Below are 22500 nucleotides of genomic sequence, written 5' to 3'. Positions count from 1 at the left end.
TATGAACCTGAGAGAGGCGGAGAGACCAGTCAGACACAGGCCAGTCAAAGCACACACAAGATGGCCGCCGCGTTCGGACTCTGCGAGGACATGCTTCAGTGTGTGCGGTGTGTAGCGCGTTACCTGTGAGGGTGCGGTGTGTAACGCGTTACCTGTGAGGGTGCGGTGTGCGGTGTGTAACGCGTTACCTGCGATGGCGCAGTGTGTAACGTGTTACCTGTGAGGGTGCGGTGTGCCGTACGGTGTGCGGTGTGTAGCACCTTACCTGCGATGGCGCGGTGTGCGGTGTGTAGCACCTTACCTGCGATGGCGCGGTGTGCGGTGTGTAGCGCGTTACCTGTGAGGGTGCGGTGTGCGGTACAGTGTGCGGTGTGTAGCGTGTTACCTGTGAGGGTGCGGTGTGTGGTACAGTGTGCGGTGTGTAGCGCGTTACCTGTGAGGGTGCGGTATGCGGTACAGTGTGCGGTGTGTAGCGTGTTACCTGTGAGGGTGCGGTGTGCGGTACAGTGTGCGGTTTGTAGCGTGTTACCTGTGAGGGTGCGGTGTGTGGTACAGTGTGCGGCGTGTAACGCGTTACCTGCGATGGCGCGCTGCAGGACAGGCCCCCGCTCAGGCCCCCGATGCGTGCGGCAGCGGTGGGGTTGCTGGAGCTGAGCAGCACGGGGCCGCTGATCTCCATGCTGTGGCGTTGGGGCGGGGCCAGCGAGGCCTTGCCCGACATGCTCAGAGAGGTGAAGGAGTGCCGCTTCTTAGTGTTCCTCTTCCCCTCCCCCGCCTTCCCGCTCCCCGACGCCCCCTCACCCGCCCCCTCACCCCCCTCACTGCCCTTATCCTGCTCAATCAGCTGCTGCGCTGCCCAGTTAAACTACGGGGGGGAGAAGGAGGGGGGGGGGGGGGGGGGGGGGGGGGGAGAGGGAGGGGGAGAGAGAGAGGGAGGGAGGGAGGGAGAATATTGTCAATATGCAATTATTGCGCAGCATTAATGAGAATATTAACAGATTATTGTGCTGAATTAATGGACTGACACTGTGTTCTATTAATTGATTAATAATGAGCTGTATTAATGAGGATATTACTCATCATGAAGGCTTATAATGGGGGGGGAGGGCGTGATGCAGAGGGTGTAACACAACGCCTCCCCAGCCCTGAAGCTGGGGGGTCACAGTCTGTGCAGTTTTATTTTTGGGGAAGGGCGGTGGGGTGGGGGTGAGCGTGTTAATGAACTGCTTTCTCTAGCCTGTGCTTGGGGGGGTTCAGAGAGGGGAGGCGGCCACCGTGTTACAGCACAGGAAAGGCCGGCTCACAGGATTAGTGTCATACGCAGTATTCTCCCTGTGGCTGGTAGCCTTAAGCAGGGTGTGAAGCTCTCACAGGTAAATTTGAGGGGAAATTCAGAAGTGACACGCTCCAGACCAGCAGCTTCCCCCATTACCAGTGAAGCGCTATAGAAGCGAGGTTTTATACAGCGAGAAGCACGCTAGTGAGGAAACAGCCATCGTTCCCCATGATCCCGTCTGCTAGCTCCACCTACCTCCACATAGGAAATGGGGAAGATCCCGATCTTATCTCCCAGCATGCCCTCTGCCCAGTTCTCATCAACCCGGCGAATTACCGTCAGAATATCGTCCTGGAGAGACAGACAGATACACACACACACAGAGTTGACTGGGTAGTCAGGGTGCAGGGCATTGTGGGAGCAGTAGTTAGGGTGCAGGGCTGGGTGCAGGGCATTGTGGGAGCAGTAGTCAGGGTGCAGGGCATTGTGGGACTGAGTGACAATGGTGGAAGAGGTGCTATTCTGAGCAGAACCGTGGGCAGACAGAGCTCCTCATCGGAGTGACACTAGCGTTACCATGGAAACCTCCCCGCCTGTCAAGGGCCCACCGCAAGGGGAACCCTGTCAGAGCCCCCCTCACCCTCCCCCCCCGCCCCCCGGCACAGAGCGCGTTACGCTACCCCCCCGCCCCAGCACTGACTGTGTGGGGCCTGTAGGGGTCCTGCTCTCATCTGTTAATTGCACTTTGGTCCTGCTGTGATGGATCATATTAACATCAGCATTAGTGTGACTGTTAACACACAGAGCCTCCCTCCCTCCCTCCCTCCCCCTCTCCCTCCCTCCCCCTCCCCCTCCCAACTCATCCAAACAACGTCCCCTCCTGCAGGATAGCCATCCCGTAAGTGTGCCGGGCCACGGCAGGGCAGAGCGCCCCCTGCTGGCCCACCCGCACACTGCGGCCGTCCCTCTGTCTCTCACCTTGGAGAAGGGGAGGCAGTCCTTGTCGGCCTCCTTGTCCTTGAGCTCAAAGTCGTATAGCGCCTTGCACTGGGGCGGCGGCTGGGGCAGGGGTTTGATTATCTGCACGAAGTTGGTGGGGAAGAAGCCGTGGACCCCGCCCAGCTCCCCGTGGTACCAGTTCTCGTCCACCTGCCGCCGCAGGATGATGATGTCACCTTTGCTGAACTTGAGGTCGCCGGGCTCTTTGCCATCATAGTTGTACAGAGCCTTGGCACAGGGCAGCTGGGGCACACCCTGCAGAGAGGGGGGGGGGTGGAGGGGGGCGAGGGGGGTGGAGGGGGGCGAGAGGGAGAGGGGGGGTGGAGGGAGAGAGGGTTATAATCTGAAACTGATCAACATTTAACACAGACTATGTTTTCCCAATTCACCAGACAGTTCCTGTCTCATACCCAGAGCAGCAGCACTGATCCAACCACTGGCCCAGGTAACACCAAACGTTCTCACAACGTGACTGGAATGTTCTGTCAGGGTTATAACACTGCGCCAGCGCTGAGCCAAGAACACCAGCAGGCTCATGAGCCCGTTTGTCATTCACATCAGCCCTCAGGAAGAGAGCCCCGCCCCCCCCTTACCAGCTGGCCCGCCCTGAAAAGGGCTCATTCAAATGTGCACACCCCCCACCCCCCCCAAACAGCTGAAAGAGCCCCTTCAGAGCCCCACAAAGGCTGCTTCTGGGTGACAACAGAGAGGGCTGCAGGATGGGGTTCAGAGGGGCCAGCTGGCTCCGCCCACTCCCCCTGCCATGCTCACAAAGCCCCGCCCCCTCCACCTGCACTACAGTAACAGGCTAACGCAGCCCTGCGCTACAGTAACAGGCTAACGCAGCCCTGCGCTACAGTAACAGGCTAACGCAGCCATGCGCTACAGTAACAGGCTAACGCAGCCCTGCGCTACAGTAACAGGCTAACGCAGCCCTGCGCTACAGTAACAGGCTAACGCGGCCCTGCGCTACAGTAACAGGCTAACGCGGCCCTGCGCTACAGTAACAGGCTAACGCGGCCCTGTGCTAGAGTAACAGGCTAACGCGGCCCTGCGCTACAGCAACAGGCTAACGCAGCCCTGCTCTACAGTAACAGGCTAACGCAGCCCTGCGCTACAGTAACAGGCTAACGCAGCCCTGCCCTACAGTAACAGGCTAACGCAGCCCTGCGCTACAGTAACAGGCTAACGCAGCCCTGCGCTAGAGTAACAGGCTAACGCAGCCCTGCCCTACAGTAACAGGCTAACGCAGCCCTGCTCTACAGTAACAGGCTAACGCAGCCCTGCGCTAGAGTAACAGGCTAACGCAGCCCTGCGCTACACTAACAGGCTAACGCAGCCCTGCGCTACAGTAACAGGCTAACGCAGCCCTGCGCTACAGTAACAGGCTAACGCAGCCCTGCGCTACAGTAACAGGCTAACGCGGCCCTGCGCTACAGTAACAGGCTAACGCGGCCCTGCGCTACAGTAACAGGCTAACGCGGCCCTGCGCTACAGTAACAGGCTAACGCGGCCCTGCGCTACAGTAACAGGCTAACGCGGCCCTGCGCTACAGTAACAGGCTAACGCGGCCCTGCGCTACAGTAACAGGCTAACGCGGCCCTGCGCTACAGTAACAGGCTAACGCAGCCCTGCGCTGCAGTAACAGGCTAGTTCCTCTCCAGAGTTTAGGAACCCAGCCAAAAGAGCAGAGCTGCTGTCAGAGACCCCTTCTTCAGTTGAGTGTGTGCGTTGGCCCGACGGTTGCCCTGGAGACGAGCGCATTTGTGCGCACGGCGCGTCCACATCGCCATGGGCACAGCCGGAGGGTCTGCACAGCGACCACACAGTTGGGCAGACTATCTGCACCCCCCCTCCCCACCACCACATTTGAAGAGGGTCCCCCCCCCCCCCCAATGGGACAGAATGGCGTGGCCGGGCTCTCCTCATGAAAAAACCACGGGGGGACGGAGAAGGAAAAACGTGGTCGTGTTCTCATCAGGCATGGCCTGTGTGCACTGCACATACTCCCCGCTGTGACACACACCACGCCAGACAGACAGGCACACATTACAGTTACAGGTACTGATCACACGATCTGGGTCAAAGAGACTTACACTAATTACACCCTTAACAAGCAATCCATTTATACAGCCGAAATGCACTGAGGACTTTCAGCGCCTTAACAAAGAACACAGCCGCCAAGCTAACCCTAACCACTACCCCACACGGCCGCCAGGCTAACCGTAACCACTACCCCACACGGCCGCCAGGCTAACCCTAACCCCAACCACTACCCCACACAGGCACCAAGCTAACCCTAACCACTACCTCACACGGCCGCCAGGCTAACCCTAACCACTACCCCACACAGCCACCAAGCTAACCCTAACCACTACCTCACATGGCCGTCAGGCTAACCCTAACCCTAACCACTACCCCACACAGCCGCCAAGCTAACCCTAACCACTACCCCACACAGGCGCCAAGCTAACCCTAACCGCTACCCCACACGCCCGCCAAGCTAACCCTAACCACTACCTCACACGGCCGCCAGGCTAACCCTAACCCTAACCACTACCCCACACAGCCACCAAGCTAACCCTAACCACTACCTCACATGGCCGTCAGGCTAACCCTAACCCTAACCACTACCCCACACAGCCGCCAAGCTAACCCTAACCACTACCCCACACAGGCGCCAAGCTAACCCTAACCACTACCCCACACAGCCGCCAAGCTAACCCTAACCACTACCTCACACGGCTGCCAGGCTAACCCTAACCCTAACCACTACCCCACACGGCCACCAAGCTAACCCTAACCACTACCTCACACGGCCGCCAGGCTAACCCTAACCCTAACCACTACCCCACACGGCCTCCAGGCTAACCCTAACCACTACTCCACACGGCTACCAAGCTAACCCTAACCACTACCCCACACGGCCGCCAGGCTAACCCTAACCCTAACCACTACCCCACACAGCCACCAAGCTAACCCTAACCACTACCCCACACGGCCGCCAGGCTAACCCTAACCACTACCCCACATGGCCGCCAGGCAAACCCTAACCACTACTCCGCACGGCCACCAAGCTAACCCTAACCACTACCCCACACGGCCCCCAGGCTAACCCTAACCCTAACCACTACCCCACACGGCCGCCAAGCTAACCCTAACCACTAACTCACACGGCCGCCATGCTAACCCTAACCACTACCCCACACGGCCGCCAGGTTTGTGAGGGTGTTAAAGGGCCAGGAGCTGAACAGAGGCTGCAGGAGAGAGATGTTACTGAAGGCGGGGCCTGGAGATTTTAACGAGGGCGTTTTAACGAGCACAGGTACGAATCGCCCGCCCCGCATCGCAAACCCCCCCTCGAGGCTTTCAGCAGCGCTGAAATTCATCACCCTGCTGGCGGCAGCACGGACAGCACAAGGCCGTGCCTGCACAGGGGCATTGTGGGTATATATATATATATATATATATTTTTTTTTTTTTTTAAACACCGTTATCCATTTCCGCCATAAACAACCTCAGTGCCATACAAACAGCCTCTCATAAAGGACCCTAGGGGTAGCCTGCATGTGCTCTCACACACACACACACTCACACACGCTCGCACACACACACACACAGCTGTTAATACACACACAGACACAGGGTGCTTTTCTGCTTCTGGCTCTCTCTTATATAAAGGGCTTCCTAATGAAGCTCCAGCAGCACAGAAGCACTGGGACTTCCAGTCCATAACCTCTCCTCCTCCATCTTAGAGCCGACACAGCGACAGTGGCGAGCTCCCCCTTTCATTATGAATCAGCCATGTGGAAATAAAGGCTCAGCCACGCATGGGGGAATATTACAGGACACGCATCTCACCCACGCCTGCCTACGAGTCTCCGGCCACACGCCCATCCCGTCTGTCTGTCCCAGCTAGAGCCATGCCCCCACCTCTCTGTCTGTCCCAGCTAGAGCCATGCCCCCACCAGCCTGTCTGTCTATCCCAGCTAGAGCCATGCCCCCACCAGCCTGTCTGTCTGTCTGTCTGTCCCAGCTAGAGCCATGCCCCCACCAGCCTGTCTGTCTGTCCCAGCTAGAGCCATGCCCCCACCAGCCTGTCTGTCTATCCCAGCTAGAGCCATGCCCCCACCTGTCTGTCTGTCTGTCTGTCCCAGCTAGAGCCATGCCCCCACCAGCCTGTCTGTCCCAGCTAGAGCCATGCCCCCACCTCTCTGTCTGTCTGTCCCAGCTAGAGCCATGCCCCCACCTCTCTGTCTGTCTGTCCCAGCTAGAGCCATGCCCCCACCAGCCTGTCTGTCTGTCCCAGCTAGAGCCATGCCCCCACCAGCCTGTCTGTCTGTCCCAGCTAGAGCCATGCCCCCACCAGCCTGTCTGTCTGTCCCAGCTAGAGCCATGCCCCCACCTGTCTGTCTGTCTGTCCCAGCTAGAGCCATGCCCCCACCCGTCTGTCTGTCCCAGCTAGAGCCATGCCCCCGCCTGTCTGTCTGTCCCAGCTAGAGCCATGCCCCCACCTGTCTGTCTGTCGCAGGAGTAGCCACGCCCCTCTCCTTCCAGTGTGAGCAGGAGAGAGAGAGGTAGAGAGAGAGGGAGAGAGTATGGAAGGGGAAGAGTAAGGGAGAGAGAGAGAGAGGGAGAGTAAGGGAAAAGGGAGAGAGAGAGAGAGAGAGGGAGAAAGAGGGGGAGAGAGAGGGAGGGAACCCCAGGCAGGTGCACTGTGCTGTGCAAATACAGGCCACACACACACACACACACCCCCAGCACTGCTCAGAGGTATGCTTCACAGTCACCTAGGTCATTTGACACCTTCACCCGTCAATCACCACCTCAGCCCCTCCCCTAGTCCCATCCCTTCTGATAAACAGAGGTGGGTGACACTGTGTGACCATTTGGCAATTTTCGGATACCCATCCCTAGCCCGGCATTCTAAAATTAAAATAATAAATAAACTAATAAATAAATAAGGAAACAGGAAGAGGCTGTCGTTGTTTTATCTTCAGCATCACTGGTGGCCAGCGTGAGTGACAGCTGTGCCCTCTGCCCCCAGACCCCCCACACACCACAGATGGCCCCCCCCAGGGGGAATTTTCACACAGAGACGCCCAAAGTCCCAGCGGGGTGGGGGTGGGGGTAAGAACAGTCACACTATCCACCAATGAAACGGCACCTTCAGACCCTCTGCCCTACCTGCGCAATGTGCCCGTCACACCTGCGCAGACGGCCGCAGGGTTGAGAATGTGCCCGTCACACCTGCGCAGACGGCCGCAGGGTTGAGAATGCGCCCGTCACACCTGCGCAGACGGCCGCAGGGTTGAGAATGTGCCCGTCACACCTGCGCAGACGGCCGCAGGGTTGAGAATGCGCCCGTCACACCTGCGCAGACGGCCGCAGGGTTGAGAATGCGCCTGTCACACCTGCAGCGAGTTCAGACCTGCCCACCGCCAGAGAACATAAGCCCCGCCCCTCCTGACACAGAAAAACAAAAATACAATATCCCTCCCCGAGAGCCAGCTGTCTCAGCCTCTGCCTCCCCTAAAGGAATTCCATGTGTCACCCCCCCTAAGCAGGTCACCATGGCAACAATATAATCACCTGAATCGCTCTGCTGCCCAGTTCTATGCAGCTTCACCCTGCTAATTCAGCACACAGCGCTAACTCAGCTTCATTCTGCTAATTCAGCACACAGTGCTAACTCAGCTTCACCCTGCAAATTCAGCACACAGCTCTAACTCAGCTTCACCCTACTAATTCACCACACAGTGCTAACTCAGCTTCACCCTGCTAATTCAGCACACAGTGCTAACTCAGCTTCACCCTGCTAATTCAGCACACAGCACTAACTCAGCTTCACCCTGCTAATTCAGCACACAGCTCTAACTCAGCTTCACCCTGCTAATTCAGCACACAGGACTAACTCCGCTTCACCCTGCTAACTCACAGCACAGCGTATCCTCAAACAGCCAGTCACAGAGTATAAATTCCAGCATTCAGCCGATCCTCAGAATCGACAGCAAATCCTGAGACCCCCCCCCCCCCCCCCCAGAAACAGATTAAATAAAATTTAAGAGAACAAAACAGCCCTGAGCAGAGCAGAGCCACTGGAGCACATTATGAATGAGATAAACTGACACAGGAAGCACCACGTCCTCACAGAACACTCTCCCAGAACACAAACACAGGAATGAACGCTCCCCCCGTCAACCGAACTCAGGGGAAAACATAAATCACTGCAACAGGTATCTTTCCAAACACACAAAACAAACAAGCGCGAGAGAGCGTCAGTGAACACAGCAAACCAGAACAAAACAAAGACAAAACAGAAAAAGTAGTCATGACAACAGCCTGAAACAAGCACTGCCTGATTCCCGCCCTGGTTCCAGCTCTACAGTGGGAAAGGGCTATAATGAGCCAGCCTGGTTCCAGCTCTGCAGTGGGAAAGGGCTATAATGAGCCAGCCTGGTTCCAGCTCTGCAGTGGGAAAGGGCTATAATGAGCCAGCCTGGTTCCAGCTCTACAGTGGGAAAGGGCTATAATGAGCCAGCCTGGTTCCAGCTCTGCAGTGGGAAAGGGCTATAATGAGCCAGCCTGGTTCCAGCTCTACAGTGGGAAAGGGCTATAATGAGCCAGCCTGGTTCAGCTCTACATTGGGAAAGGGGTATAATGAGCCAGCCTGGTTCAGCTCTACAGTGGGACAGGGGTATAATGAGCCAGCCTGGTTCCAGCAGTACAGTGGGACAGGGGTATAATGAGCCAGCCTGGTTCCAGCAGTACAGTGGGACAGGGGTATAATGAGCCAGCCTGGTTCCAGCAGTACAGTGGGACAGGGGTATAATGAGCCAGCCTGGTTCCAGCAGTACAGTGGGACAGGGGTATAATGAGCCAGCCTGGTTCCAGCAGTACAGTGGGACAGGGGTATAATGAGCCAGCCTGGTTCCAGCTCTACAGTGAGAAAGGGCTATAATGAGCCAGCCTGGTTCCAGCAGTACAGTGGGACAGGGGTATAATGAGCCAGCCTGGTTCCAGCAGTACAGTGGGACAGGGCTATAATGTTTACTCACCCTAACCAGAGTGCTCTTGGCCTGGACCCTCTGTAATGGCAGGCCTGGGACGCCCTGCTCGCGAGGCCCCCTGCTGGCGATGGCGGTCGTGCCGTTAGCCGCCGCACCCCCCGCAGCCCCGCCCCCCCCGGGGCGCCGCGGCCTCTGCTTGATGCCGTCCAGGAGTCGCACCAGCAGGATGTTGCTAGGCAACTCGTCCACGCCGGCCTCCACCAGGCTCCGGCACTCTGGGCACCGGAGCTCCGCCCTCGACGTCACGATGCCCTGCAGGCACCGGCGGCAGAAGGTGTGTTGGCACGGCAACACCTTGGCCGAGGCGTCCAGCCGCTCCAGACACACGGGGCACTCCAGCAGGTCCAGCAGAGCCGCCTCGTCCATCTCCGTCCTCCCGCGCCCCGACAGCCGGGGCCCAACGCCGGCCTGGCAGCTCAGTCTCCCGTTCGGCGGCAGCTGTGGCCCTCCATTACGTCACGTCCATGTCCCCTCTATCGCCATGGTACCTGCGTCTGCACAGCACGGGGGAAGAGTTAGAACGGGGCAGCCTGCCGCCGCTCGCGAGAATCACCTCCTGACCTCGCCGCCCTGTCACAGCCATTAGCGATTAATTACGCGCCGATTTCATTCTGCTGCCGCGCGCCCTCGGAGCCCGGTTCCGTAAGAAATCCGTGGTATGTTACAAAGTTCAATAGCGTCGCATTCCGCAGTCCGCGTTATCTCCCCTGATCACGCCCCTGATATGCGTGCACAGTGGAGTCAGAATGCATGTGGAAACAGCCCGTTTGACGCGCTCATTCCGCGCTTCGCTTCGGACCTCTCTCTCCGTTCGGACAGAGATCGTTCCCAGCTCCCCAGTTCCAGCCCATTATTCACACTAGCGCGACGCACAGCTCTCGTTACAAAATGCTTGAAACAAGTGTTCACTGGCTGGCTAAGCAAACCCTAACTACACAACATAGTAACAGAACAAGTACGCAAACACATACTTTCACGTGGGTAAAACAGAAAGAAATAAGATACGGTTACGGGCGGCATTGACCGATGTTGTTTTTTAAATTTTTTTACTAGCTACCGAGGTCGTCGTTGGGCGCATCTGTTTCCTGCTACTCTGCACATTTGGTGTCAATCCTAAATGAATCCCTCAATTAACAGACTCTCAAAAGCGGTTAGCAACAAACACTCCCTTACCCCGCTCATTAACACGCATTTAGCCTACAGCAAACCACCATTTGCGTAGAGGGTAGCAAATTGCTTTGTTTCATTGGCTAAAGTAGCTACTGTATATCAAGATACTTTGTGGTGTTACAATTGTGTAACTAGCTGGCTAACTGTAAACTACTTGAGTAGAAAATAGCCTAGTGTTTTCAAACGTATCATCACGCCTTACAAATAGTGATGCATTCAATTCAGTTAGATTTAGCTACAACCTGGTTAATTCACCTCTAAAATCGAACCTTCAGACGCATGGCTAAATCGGGGGCTTTTCGGAACAGTGTTCATTGAATACAGCGTTAGCACCATCTAACGTTAGGGATTCTGGGATTTAAAATATTTTATCACTGATGCTTCCTTTCAAGCCTACACAATATCCCAATCGCAGCACTGCGGCGAAGCAGCCGTACAGCCCATCCTGGTGCAGCTATAGGCTCGCTTGCTCGTGCCAGCGTTATAACTCGACTGGGAGAGCACGGAAAACCAGCTAATGTCCGTTCAGCTAAATAAAAACACGCTTCCAATTCCCCAAACAGACCGAGCAAAGCACGCGTTAGTTTCACGCGTTGGTAACTATCCCTTTGGGAGGCTAGTTAGGGTTAGCCAAGTTGCTACTGAAGTGACGATTTAAAGTTGAGCTCATACACAAACTCTCGTGATATATCTTTTTCTTTAGGTTGCTAGCTAGACTCATATATCAGGTGACTTTCTAACCACACACTTTCAACTAACTTTATAAGTAACCACAACTGGTTCAAGTTGCGATCTTACCTCGAAGTAGGGCCCCTTGGATCACCCCCTCCTCGTCTCACCAAACAATTTCTCCCGGACTTAGAAAGACTGCGCGAGGCTGGCTGGTGCTCTGGATAACATCCACACAAACCCCCCTTGTTTCAGGAAAAGCCGTGAATTGTGAACGCTGCTTTCCCTCCGTTTAACACGAAGGAAAGCTCTGCGTTTCCAGGTCGATGGATCCCCGACCCAGTACAGTGGTTAAAAACCGGAATTGTTCAGATAAACTCAGGATTTGGAAGAAGAAAGAGCGACCCTGCACCGCTGCTCCAGCGCCATGATGAGCTGAATTGATTTTAAGGGACACTCCCAGTGTGTATGGCGACGCTAGCTGGTCGGGTGGGCTATCTTAGATATCCGATTTCCTTCTCAAATGGCTCTCTCCCCCTCAGTGCTATAATGCAAAATACATTAATGCAGTTCACATTTTACGACGAATGTGCCATAACTCAGCTGAATAAATATATGGGATGCGCAGTATTCTCAAAATTGTAATTATTCAACTTAACACACAGCGGTAGCGGTGTTTTTGCACCCGAAATAGAGCTCCCAGTTGAAATTTGTTTGAAGTTGTAGGCTAGTTTGCTGTGCCCGCCCGCATTGAAGAAGCCCGGCGCTGGGCTACTTGGCAGAGGGTTTGTAACGGACGACTTCGGTGCGCCTTTAAACCGTAAACGGGGGCCGGTCCGGGGGTGTACGGGGAAGAGGAAATATACTTGCTTTTGGAGGAAGACTAAAGTTCAGACTAGACCCCCCTACCACAATCTGAACAAATACTGTGGCATTTCTTCGGCAAATGATATGGCGTGTTTTGAGTGCACAGGACTCGGTCGAGACACTTCTACCTAGCTGTTCCAGCGACAACACAAAACAGTCGACTGGAGTACGCTACACCGCTTCGATAGTGATCTTATTTAGTTACACACACCCAGGTAAACTGAAGGCAGCTAATACTGTGTCCCACGTAGATAAATTACCTAGACCTTGGAAAAAAAAGATCCGACGTCACTGAAAATAATAGCAAAATGCTCAATAGAGATCACCTGATGAGCAGATGTTTCAAGTGTCAAGTTAAATGTTAAAAACTAAAATGGCTATAGTTAAAAACACCGCCCGATTCCATTAATTATATTTTATTTTCACACGCTGATGCTGTTCCACCCAGCACGTTGTACTGCTCAGTACTACACACTGTAATAAATGACGTCCTTGCGAACTAAATACTTGTGAACTAAACGCCATTCTAGCGCTGAGGAAAGTCCAAACGTGACGTCATGTGGCATTTTGAGCTTCCATTGCGTTTGGAGACCTGTTGAGGTGTTGGATAGATCTTCCACGTCCCCGCACGAGCCCCAGACTGGATCAGACTGGACATTTACTGCTATGTCCCACTTCACCATCATATTTCACCTGTACCCCATATCCTACAGGTACCCCATACACTCCACCTGTACCCCATATCCTATATGTACCTTATACACTCCACCTGTATCCTATATCCTACAGCTACCACAGATACTCCACTCAAAACATAAGATTCTCCCAGTTTACCCCCATGTTTAATTTGTACCTTGTGCGCTTGAACCCTTTTAAGTGGGGTGACTTACATACCTGACTCCTCCCCCTGGCCCCCTCATGACCTGTGGCAGACACGCCCTCCTCTGGGCTGTTCACCTGCGTCTCACCTGGATGATCAAAGGTCACCAGCGTGGCGTGGTGCCAGAGGGGCGCGGCCTCCCTCCCGCTGCACAAACAGGCCGGCAGGTAGACGTGCAGGTGAGCACGGCGCCAGCAGATGTGATGTCACGCGTCACCTGCCCCCCCGCACACCTGGAGCTCCACACGCGGAGCCAGCCGACCGCCATCCAAACCGCCTTTACACCTTTAACAGGATTTTTGCCAAGTTTTTGCTTTTCCCTTCTGTGGTCCAGAGTGTGATCTGAGCAGACTCACCCTGCCCAGACCTGCCTTGCTCTCTGTAATCCCTCTTTTCTTCTTTTTTAAAGAGAGAAATCTCCTGAACAGCAAGTCAGGTGGTCTCCAAAGGCCTGTAGGCTGATGCGTACAATAAGTCAGAGCTAAATAATAAAAATCATGCCTGTCAGTCAACATAAATTCACATAAACTCTGAAGGGGGGGGGGGGGGGGGTGTGCACATGTTCTCAAATGACCCCAGCAGGGGGCAGTAGAGGAAGGATCTATGGCTCGCCCTGGAATACAGAAACACCAGAATAAAAACTTAATCCAAGTCACTCAGCTGTGTATATGCTGGGGGTTTGTTAGATGCTGTTTGTGTGAGAGCACCTTCTGTGTGAGATACTGTGTGTGTGAGACACTGTGTATGCGGTACTGTGTGTGTGTGAGAGAGGCACTGTGTGTGTTACTGTGTGTGTGAGAGAGCGTGTTCTGTGTGAGACTGTGTGTGTGATACTGTGTGTGTAAGAGCGCATTTTGTGTGAGACACTGTGTGTGTGTGAGACACTGTGCGTGATACTGTGTGTGAGAGAGAGATGCTCTGTGTGTGTGTGAGATGCTGTTTGTGTGTGAGAGACACTGTGTGTGAGAGAGGCACTGTGCATGTGAGAGATGCTGTGTGTTTGTGTGTATGCGTATGAGTGTGCATGTGTATGAGTGCGTGCTCATGTATGAGTGTGTATGCGTATTAGTGTGCATGTGTATGAGTGCCTGCTCATGTATGAGTGTGTGTGCGTATGTGTGCAGCTCTCACTACGAACAGGACACTGTGCAAGCATCTCCTCTGCCCCGCCCGCTCCGTCTTTTATCAGCTGGTGTGGTGCGAAACTGCGTCTCGCTTCGTCTCGCCCATCGGACTTCTGGGAATTCAAACAGGCAGCTGATTAATTATGAACCAACGCAGACCTCCAGGGACTGAAAAACTAGGTCTTCCTTTCAGCATTATCTTGGCCCGACTCACTTTACCTGCCCTATCAATTTCCGTCAAATTCATTCTTTTTGGAGCGCGGAAAACGCGGCGGGTTTGCAGGGTGTGAGAGCGTAGTGTTTACCTGCGTGCCCCTCTCAAATAAAACGCTGACAATGTTTTTTTCCCAACAATTAAACTGATTTTTATAATGGGTCACCTGCTTGATTTTTAATAAGCAGAGGACTGCTGCTTAAATGTTTAAAAATAATCATTCATCCAGCTAGTTTATACTGGTGCTGCGTATCGGAGGTAGCCTAAACACACGCTTGAATACTTTCGACTGGATAATTCAGCAGCTGCCAATCACAAAGGGTTTGGCGGTATTCTCGTGTGGTGTATATAGCAGGTGGGATGTGCTGGTCTTGTAACCTAAAGGTCATAGTTTTTTTTACCTGGATGGGGCACTGCCGTACTTAATCTGCATTGCTTCAGTATCTATCCAGCTGTATAAATGGATGCAATGTAAATGCTGTGCAAAAAATTGTGTAAGTTTCTCTGTGTAAGAGCGTCTGCTAATTGCCAGTAATGTAATGGATGTGTAATACTGTAACTGTGCAGTGTAATACTGTAACAGTGCAGTGTAATTCTGTAACAGTGCAGTGTAATACTGTAATAGTGCAGTGTAATTCTGTAACAGTGCAGTGTAATACTGTAACAGTGCAGTGTAATACAGTAATAGTGCAGTGTAATTCTGTAACAGTGCAGTGTAATTCTGTAACAGTGCAGTGTAATACTGTAATAGTGCAGTGTAATTCTGTAACAGTGCAGTGTAATACTGTAACAGTGCAGTGTAATACAGTAATAGTGCAGTGTAATTCTGTAACAGTGCAGTGTAATACTGTAACAGTGCAGTGTAATTCTGTAATAGTGCAGTGTAATACAAAACACAGGAGAAAACAAACCACAGGCAGGAAATAAGAAAGGTGAGCATTTATTTTTACATACAAAGTTACATAATATCTGCTTTATTATCAAAGACAAGAAACCCTAAGTGCAGATCGGCACACACACACGCATGCACACGCGGTCCGGCACCCACACTTTCACACACACACAGTCCTAGCGCTGGATGAACTGATAAAAAGAGTGAAAAAAATGTATTTCAAAAAGTGTTTTCTGTTCATCAAAAAGTGCATATAGGGAGTGAGTGGGTGTGGCCTGGGTGTGGGCGTGGCCTATGATGATGGAAGCACTGGAGGAGGGGAAGCTTTGCGTTTGGAATGAATACTGAATCCCTGATGAGCAGCTGGGTGTGGCCAGAGGCCCAGAGCTCCGCCCTGCCGGGGAAAGACTGCTGGACCCTGACACGCACCAGGGAAGCCCCGCCCACCTGCACTCTGTGTGTGTGTGTGTGTGTGTGTGTGTGTGTGTGTGACAGTGTGTGTGTGTGCGTGTGTGTGTGTGAGACAGTGTGTGTGTGTGCGTGTGTGTGTGTGAGACAGTGTGTGTGTGTGTGTGTGTACGTGAGACAGTGTGTGAGTGTGTGTGTGTGTGAGAGAGTGTGTGTGTGTGTGTGTGTGTGAGACAGTGTGTGTGTGTGCGTGTGTGTGTGTGAGACAGTGTGTGTGTGTGTGTGTGTACGTGAGACAGTGTGTGAGTGTGTGTGTGTGTGAGACAGTGTGAGTGTGTGCGTGTGTGTGCGTGTGTGTGTGTGAGACAGTGTGTGTGTGTGTGTGTGTATGAGACAGTGTGTGTGTGTGCGTGTGTGTGCGTGTGTGTGTATGAGACAGTGTGTGTGTGTGCGTGTGTGTGCGTGTGTGTGTATGAGACAGTGTGTGTGTGTGCGTGTGTGTGCGTGTGTGTGTGTGAGACAGTGTGTGTGTGTGTGTGTGTATGTGAGACAGTGTGTGAGTGTGTGTGTACGTGAGACAGTGTGTGTGTGTGTATATGTGTGTGCGAGACTGTGTGTGTGTGTGTGAGACAGTGTGTGTGTGTGCGCGTGTGTGTGAGACTGTGTGTGTGTATGTGTGTGTGGGTGAGAGTGTGTGTGTGTGTGTGCGTGAGAGAGAGTATGCATGTATGTGCATGTGAGAGAAAGTGTGTGTGTGTGTGAGAGAGAGAGAGAGACGATGCCTACAGACACACAGCTATGGAATGACATTCAGAATGACACTTTGGTTAAGAAACATTCGACTCTACAGAACAGTCTTGAGTGAAATCATTTAGAACGAGGCGTCTCTTGGTAAACGCGGTGCTGAGTGAGTATCACTGGTGCCCCCACTCCCCAAAAACACCCCCTCCCTCGCCCTCTTCTCTCACACGTATTGCATCCTGGGAAGACATAAGTCAGCTTGCAGAGTGTCAGGGGCTGCCAGCAACCTGGAAGAGTTACTCCTCTTCATCATTGTCTGAGAGAGAGAGAGACAGAGAGAGAGGGAGGGACAAAGAGAGAGAGAGAGGGAAGGGAGAGAAATTTACTCAGATTTTTAAACTCATAGAAATGATATAATTTTACTTATTATAATACCCTCAACAACCTGGACACAGGCTTTGCTTCTGAATGACCTTATAATTAGTCATGTTCGATCAAGCAGTACTGGATATTCATCTCAGTTTAACATCACTTAGCACTAATTTGTACCACGCAGAGCCAAAATGGCGTCCTAATACAGAAAACGCTGCTTAAGTTTGTGGAAACTAGCCTGACTGCAGTGGGAGGGAGCGGAGGTTCTGCGGGTCTTTGGGGCTGGTGCAGGTTAGGGTTACTGCTCTCTCTTTCTCTGGCCCCTCTTTCCCAGAGGGACTCACAGGCTTGCAGAATCTCTCACAAAACAAGGCTCCATGGACACAGGGCTCTCGTGTGGTTGGTTGTTCGTAAGAGTTAGTTGTTAGTAATAGTAAGTGTTTAGTAATGATTAGTTAGTCAATAGTTTGTCATGGTTAGTTGGCTAGTAGTTAGTAACAGTCAGCTGTTAGGAATGGTTAGTAAGTGGTTAGTTGGTCCGGGGACAGGGTTTTGGGAGTACTCTCTGATGGTACGGGGACAGGGTTTTGGGAGTACTCTCTGATGGTACGGGGACAGGGTTTTGGGAGTACTCTCTGATGGTACGGGGACAGGGTTTTGGGGGTACTCTCTGATGGTCCGGGGATATGGTTTTGGGGGTACTCTCTGATGGTCCAGGGACAGGGTTTTGGGGGTACTCTCTGATGGTCCGGGGACAGGGTTTTGGGGGTACTCACCTTCTTGGTAGACTCCGTCTGCCATCACCAGGTGCAGGATTTTGGGGTACAGGTGCTGGTGTTGGGAGCCCAGGATGTTGTGCACCAGACTGGAGCCCAGGTCGATGTTCTCATCCTCATCTTCATGGATGGCCTTCATCACCAGACGGCACCACAGAACAAATCAAATGCAAGTACACATTTTTAAATCACCCGTCGCAGTACACTGCAGACCCCAGCCTAACCCCCCCAGCCGAAACACCCCCCAACCTAAACCCCCGCCAGTGGAAACCTCCCGAGGCTAAACTAAACCCCCCCAAGTCTAAACCCCCCCTTAGCCTGAGCTAAACACCAGCGCTAAAAACTAAACACCAGTGCTAAATGCTAAACACCAGCGCTAAATGCTAAACACTAGCGCTAAATGCTAAACACCAGCGCTAAATGCTAAACACTAGCGCTAAATGCTAAACACTAGCGCTAAATGCTAAACACCAGCGCTAAATGCTAAACACTAGCGCTAAATGCTAAACACTAGCGCTAAATGCTAAACACCAGCGCTAAATGCTAAACACTAGCGCTAAATGCTAAACACCAGTGCTAAACACCTTGATTTTGTTGTAGGCCTGGATGAAGTTCTCAAAGCCCATCTCCTGCTCCAGCCGAAAGCGCAGCTCCTCCAGACGACTGAAGATACTGTCCTGATACTCAGCCTCGCTCTCCTCCTCTTCCTCACTGCCGTCTGTACAGACAGAGAGAGGGAGGGAAAGTGAGAGAGAGAAAGACTTGGCTTACAGTGTAGATAGAGCACATACACAGGCACTACCAAACACCTACTGACTATAATTATCACTACAGCAGATTAGGCAGGTAGCCCTTACAGCACTCAGACCCTACCAATCGAACTTGCACTGGATGTTGGGCCTGTACACAAACACGCAGGTATTAATACGCAGCGTTTTACTAACTGATCCTCTTTACCACATTACAGTACACAGACATTACCAATCAATGGCCTAGCCAACCAATGGGGACTGCCGTATGACATCACAGTGATGTCACACTGCATCACCTGAGTGCCACTCCTCGTTGAGTTCGCTCCCGCTGCTCGGCTCCTCCCCCGCCTCCTCCAGGCCATTGGTGACGGGCTCCAGGGGTCCCCCAGCCTCCTCCTCTGGAGGCGTGCCGTTAGACCCCTCTTCATCTTCTTCCTCCTCCTCCTCATCCTCCTCCTCTTCTTCCTCTTCACTGGGCTCCTGAAGCAGGCGTTCCATGGATGCCCTCAGCTCCTGCATATCTTCATCTGCCTCCTCATATGCACTGCACACACACACACACACACACATGCACGCACACACAAAGCAATGTGAAGTGGAAGGTGCAGGCGGCTCATAGTTTAAAGGTCACAGGTGAACAGGTGGGGCACACACTTGTCCTCCTGCTCCTCCCCACTGGGCTGCTCCAGGTCCTCCAGCTCCAGGTTGGGGGGCTGCTCAGCGCTGGGCCCCCCCGCCTCACCAGCAGCACCATCATCACCGCTCCGAAACAGCCTGCTGAGGTCCGGCAGAGAGCACGTCCTCAGCATCTACAGAGGGAGACAGGATATCCTGTGTAAATACCATAGAGTTCTGTGAGGAGTGGGATCATGTGTAAATACCAGAGTTCTGTGAGGAGTGGGATCATGTGTAAATACCATAGAGTTCTGTGAGGAGTGGGATCATGTGTAAATACCATAGAGTTCTGTGAGGAGTGGACTCATGTATAAATGCCATAGAGTTCTGTGAGGAGTGGGATCATGTGTAAACACCACAGAGTTCAGTGAGAAGTGGATCATGTGTAAATACCATATAGTTCTGTGAGGAGTGGGATCATGTATAAACACCACAGAGTTCAGTAAGGAGTGGATCATGTGTAAATACCATAGAGTTCTGTGAGGAGTGGGGTTATGTGTAAACACCACAGAGTTTAGTGAGGAGTGGGATCATGTGTAAACACCACAGAGTTTAGTGAGGAGTGGGATCATGTGTAAACACCACAGAGTTTAGTGAGGAGTGGGTTCATGTGTAAACACCACAGAGTTTAGTGAGGAGTGGGATCATGTGTAAACACCACAGAGTTTAGTGAGGAGTGGATCATGTGTAAATACCATAGAGTTCTGTGAGGAGTGGGATCATGTATAAACACCACAGAGTTTAGTGAGGAGTGGATTAATGTGTAAACGCCACAGAGTTTAGTGAGGAGTGGGATCATGTGTAAACACCACAGAGTTTAGTGAGGAGTGGGTTCATGTGTAAACACCACAGAGTTTAGTGAGGAGTGGGATCATGTGTAAACACCACAGAGTTTAGTGAGGAGTGGGATCATGTGTAAACACCACAGAGTTTAGTGAGGAGTGGATCATGTGTAAATACCATAGAGTTCTGTGAGGAGTGGTGCGCAGTGTGAACTGGGTAGAGGGTAACCTTAGGGTTGTTGGCATCGAAGAGGCCGGTGGACAGGCCAATGAGGAGCGAGTCTTTGTCCTTCTGCCTGACGGGGGACACGGAGCGGGAGCGGGACGCCAGGGAGGAGTCCTCCTGCGAGGACTGGGAGGACTGGGCACCCAGCAGGGCCAGAGCCACGGCTCGACGGTGAGCAGGAGACGACAGCCGCCGGAACAACGGATCCCCCTCTGAGAGAGAGAGAGAGGGAGAGAGGGGGAGGGAGAGAGAGAGAGAGAGAGGGAGGGAGGGGGAGAGAGAGAGAGAGGGAAGGGGAGGTGGGAGAGTGAGAGAGAGAGGGAGAGAGGAAGGGGGGAGAGAGAGAGAGAGAGAGGAAGGGCGGGGCAGCAGAGATTGAGGGAGAGGTAGGGGGAGAGAGGGAGAGAGAGAGAGGAAGGGCGGGGCAGCAGAGATTGAGGGAGAGGTAGGGGGAGAGAGGGAGAGAGAGAGGTTCTGTTTTGTGCTGTTCCATTGGTGAGCTGGTATCACTACTCTGGGCTTAGGGGGAAATAATCAGAACGAAAGAGAAAATTCTGGATAAAACCAGACAAGGTGACACTGGGACTTGGCCCGTTGCCATGGGACCTGACGAAGGCAGTGGGGACAGCAGTGACCCCAATCTGCAGCAGGAAGGGTGAGAGCAAGAGACCGCTGCCCCTCCGCCATTTAGGGACAACAGAACCCCCTCTCCCTGCAGGAGGGTCAGGGGTCAGGGGTCAGGGGGTTAGGGGTAAGGGACTCTAGGGTAGGGCAAACTGGTCCAGTGTAAAACAGCACTGGGGTCTCTGGACAGAGTCCAGATCAGCTGACCTCTGGGGTCTGGAGGGGGCTTCCCAGCAGACTCCTCCTCTGTTCTGGCCTCTGGTGGAGCTGCGCTGCCCTCCGCTGGCCTGGAAGGGAAGCACATGGAACACGAGGGGAAGCTGCCGGTTTTGCACACACTGAAGTCAGTCTGCTCTGGGGGTTCACCCTCACACGACACTGTCCTTCTCTCTGGGGGTTCACCCTCACACGACACTGTCCTTCTCTCTGGGGGTTCACCCTCACACGACACTGTCCTTCTCTCTGGGGGTTCACCCTCACACGACACTGTCCTTCTCTCTGGGTTCACCCTCACACGACACTGTCCTTCTCTCTGGGTTCACCCTCACACGACACTGTCCTTCTCTCTCTGGGTTCACCCTCACACGACACTGTCCTTCTCTCTGGGGGTTCACCCTCACATGACACTGTCCTTCTCTCTGGGTTCACCCTCACAGGACACGGTCCTTCTCTCTGGGTTCACCCTCACACGACACTGTCCTTCTCTCTGGGTTCACCCTCACAGGACACTGTCCTTCTCTCTGGGTTCACCCTCACAGGACACTGTCCTTCTCTCTGGGTTCACCCTCACACGACACTGTCCTTCTCTCTGGGTTCACCCTCACACGACACTGTCCTTCTCTCTGGGTTCACCCTCACACGACACTGTCCTTCTCTCTGGGGGTTCACCCTCACACGACACTGTCCTTCTCTCTGGGGGTATCCGGTACTGGGGGCACTCACCCCGGCTGTGGGGGGGCAGGGACCTCCTTGTCCCAGGCCAGCAGGACTGAGGCCGGGGGGGTTGAAGACCGTCTCGGACCCTCCTCCAGAACCTCCACCTCCACATCCTGCAGCTCTGCTGGGAACAGGGCCAGAGAACCATTTACATTACAGACACACACACACACACTCCTACAGCAACACACACACACACACACACACACGGGTGCACTCACCCTCAGTGTCTCTCCCACTCCAAGCAGGTGCTGATATTAAGGCCGCTTCTTCTGCGGGGGTCTCCTGAGTTCTGAATTCTGGTGGCTGGGTTTGGGGTTCTGGTGGATGGGTTTTGGGTTCTGGTGGATGGGTTCGGGATTCTGGTGGATGGGTTTTGGGTTCTGGTGGATGGGGTTGGGGATCTGGTTGATGGGTTCGGGATTCTGGTGGATGGGTTTTGGGTTCTGGTGGATGGGTTCGGGATTCTGGTGGATGGGTTTTGGGTTCTGGTGGATGGGGTTGGGGATCTGGTTGATGGGTTCGGGATTCTGGTGGATGGGTTTTGGGTTCTGGTTGATGGGGTTGGGGATCTGGTTGATGGGTTTGGGGTTCTGGTGGATGAGTTTGGGGTTCTGGTTGATGGGTTTGGGGTTCTGGTGGATGGGTTTTGGGTTCTGGTGGATGGGTTTGGGGTCCTGGTTGATGGGGTTGGGGATCTGGTTGATGGGTTTGGGGTTCTGGTGGATGGGTTTGGGGTTCTGGTTGATGGGTTTTTGGTTCTGGTGGATGGGTTCGGGGTTCTGGTGGATGGGTTTTGGGTTCTGATGGATGGGTTTGGGGTTCTGGTTGATGGGGTTGGGGTTCTGGTTGATGGGTTTGGGGTTTTGGTGGCTGGGTATCAGGTTCTTGTGTTCCTGGTTCTCCTACACCACCTTGGCTCCGGCTTTCTGCAAAGAAAAGTTTCATTGCTCATCACCAAGCCCGCATGCATGCACACACACACGCGCACACGCACACGCACACACATGCACGCAAGCCCGCCCGCCCACATGCAGACACAACACC

At 53.4% G+C, this 22500-nt stretch overlaps 3 protein-coding genes across 3 annotated transcripts in view; 1 reads left to right on the top strand and 2 right to left on the bottom strand.

Annotated features, from left to right (window-relative positions):
• The window catches only part of sh3rf1 (SH3 domain containing ring finger 1), a 17181-nt gene extending 5220 nt beyond the window's left edge, over positions 1-11961 (bottom strand). The window contains 6 exon segments of the mRNA XM_035415075.1: positions 1-7; positions 578-865; positions 1532-1627; positions 2255-2530; positions 9334-9839; positions 11314-11961. The exon segment at positions 1-7 is cut by the window's left edge and continues 104 nt beyond it. Of these exon segments, the coding sequence (XP_035270966.1) occupies positions 1-7; positions 578-865; positions 1532-1627; positions 2255-2530; positions 9334-9711 (1045 nt within the window). The 5' untranslated portion in view covers positions 9712-9839; positions 11314-11961.
• The window catches only part of LOC118225964 (tripartite motif-containing protein 16-like), an 890716-nt gene that overhangs the window by 288782 nt on the left and 579434 nt on the right, over positions 1-22500 (top strand). The gene's annotated exons all lie outside the window — the stretch shown is intronic.
• nek1 (NIMA-related kinase 1) overlaps positions 16245-22500 on the bottom strand; it is a 26875-nt gene continuing 20619 nt past the window's right edge. Inside the window, exons 28-36 of the mRNA XM_035413194.1 lie at positions 21675-22382; positions 21460-21577; positions 20725-20804; positions 19897-20105; positions 18865-19019; positions 18507-18754; positions 18043-18176; positions 17459-17591; positions 16245-16626 (exon numbers count right to left, since the gene is read on the bottom strand). Coding sequence (XP_035269085.1) covers positions 16607-16626; positions 17459-17591; positions 18043-18176; positions 18507-18754; positions 18865-19019; positions 19897-20105; positions 20725-20804; positions 21460-21577; positions 21675-22382 — 1805 coding nt within the window. The 3' untranslated portion in view covers positions 16245-16606. The remainder of the gene's footprint in view (positions 16627-17458; positions 17592-18042; positions 18177-18506; positions 18755-18864; positions 19020-19896; positions 20106-20724; positions 20805-21459; positions 21578-21674; positions 22383-22500) is intronic.

The sequence above is a fragment of the Anguilla anguilla genome, chromosome 4 (genome assembly GCF_013347855.1).
Source record: "Anguilla anguilla isolate fAngAng1 chromosome 4, fAngAng1.pri, whole genome shotgun sequence".
NCBI classification, from domain to species: Eukaryota; Metazoa; Chordata; class Actinopteri; order Anguilliformes; family Anguillidae; genus Anguilla; species Anguilla anguilla.
The sequence above is the reverse complement of the archived record's forward strand: the minus strand, read 5'-3'. Positions and strand labels throughout refer to the sequence as shown.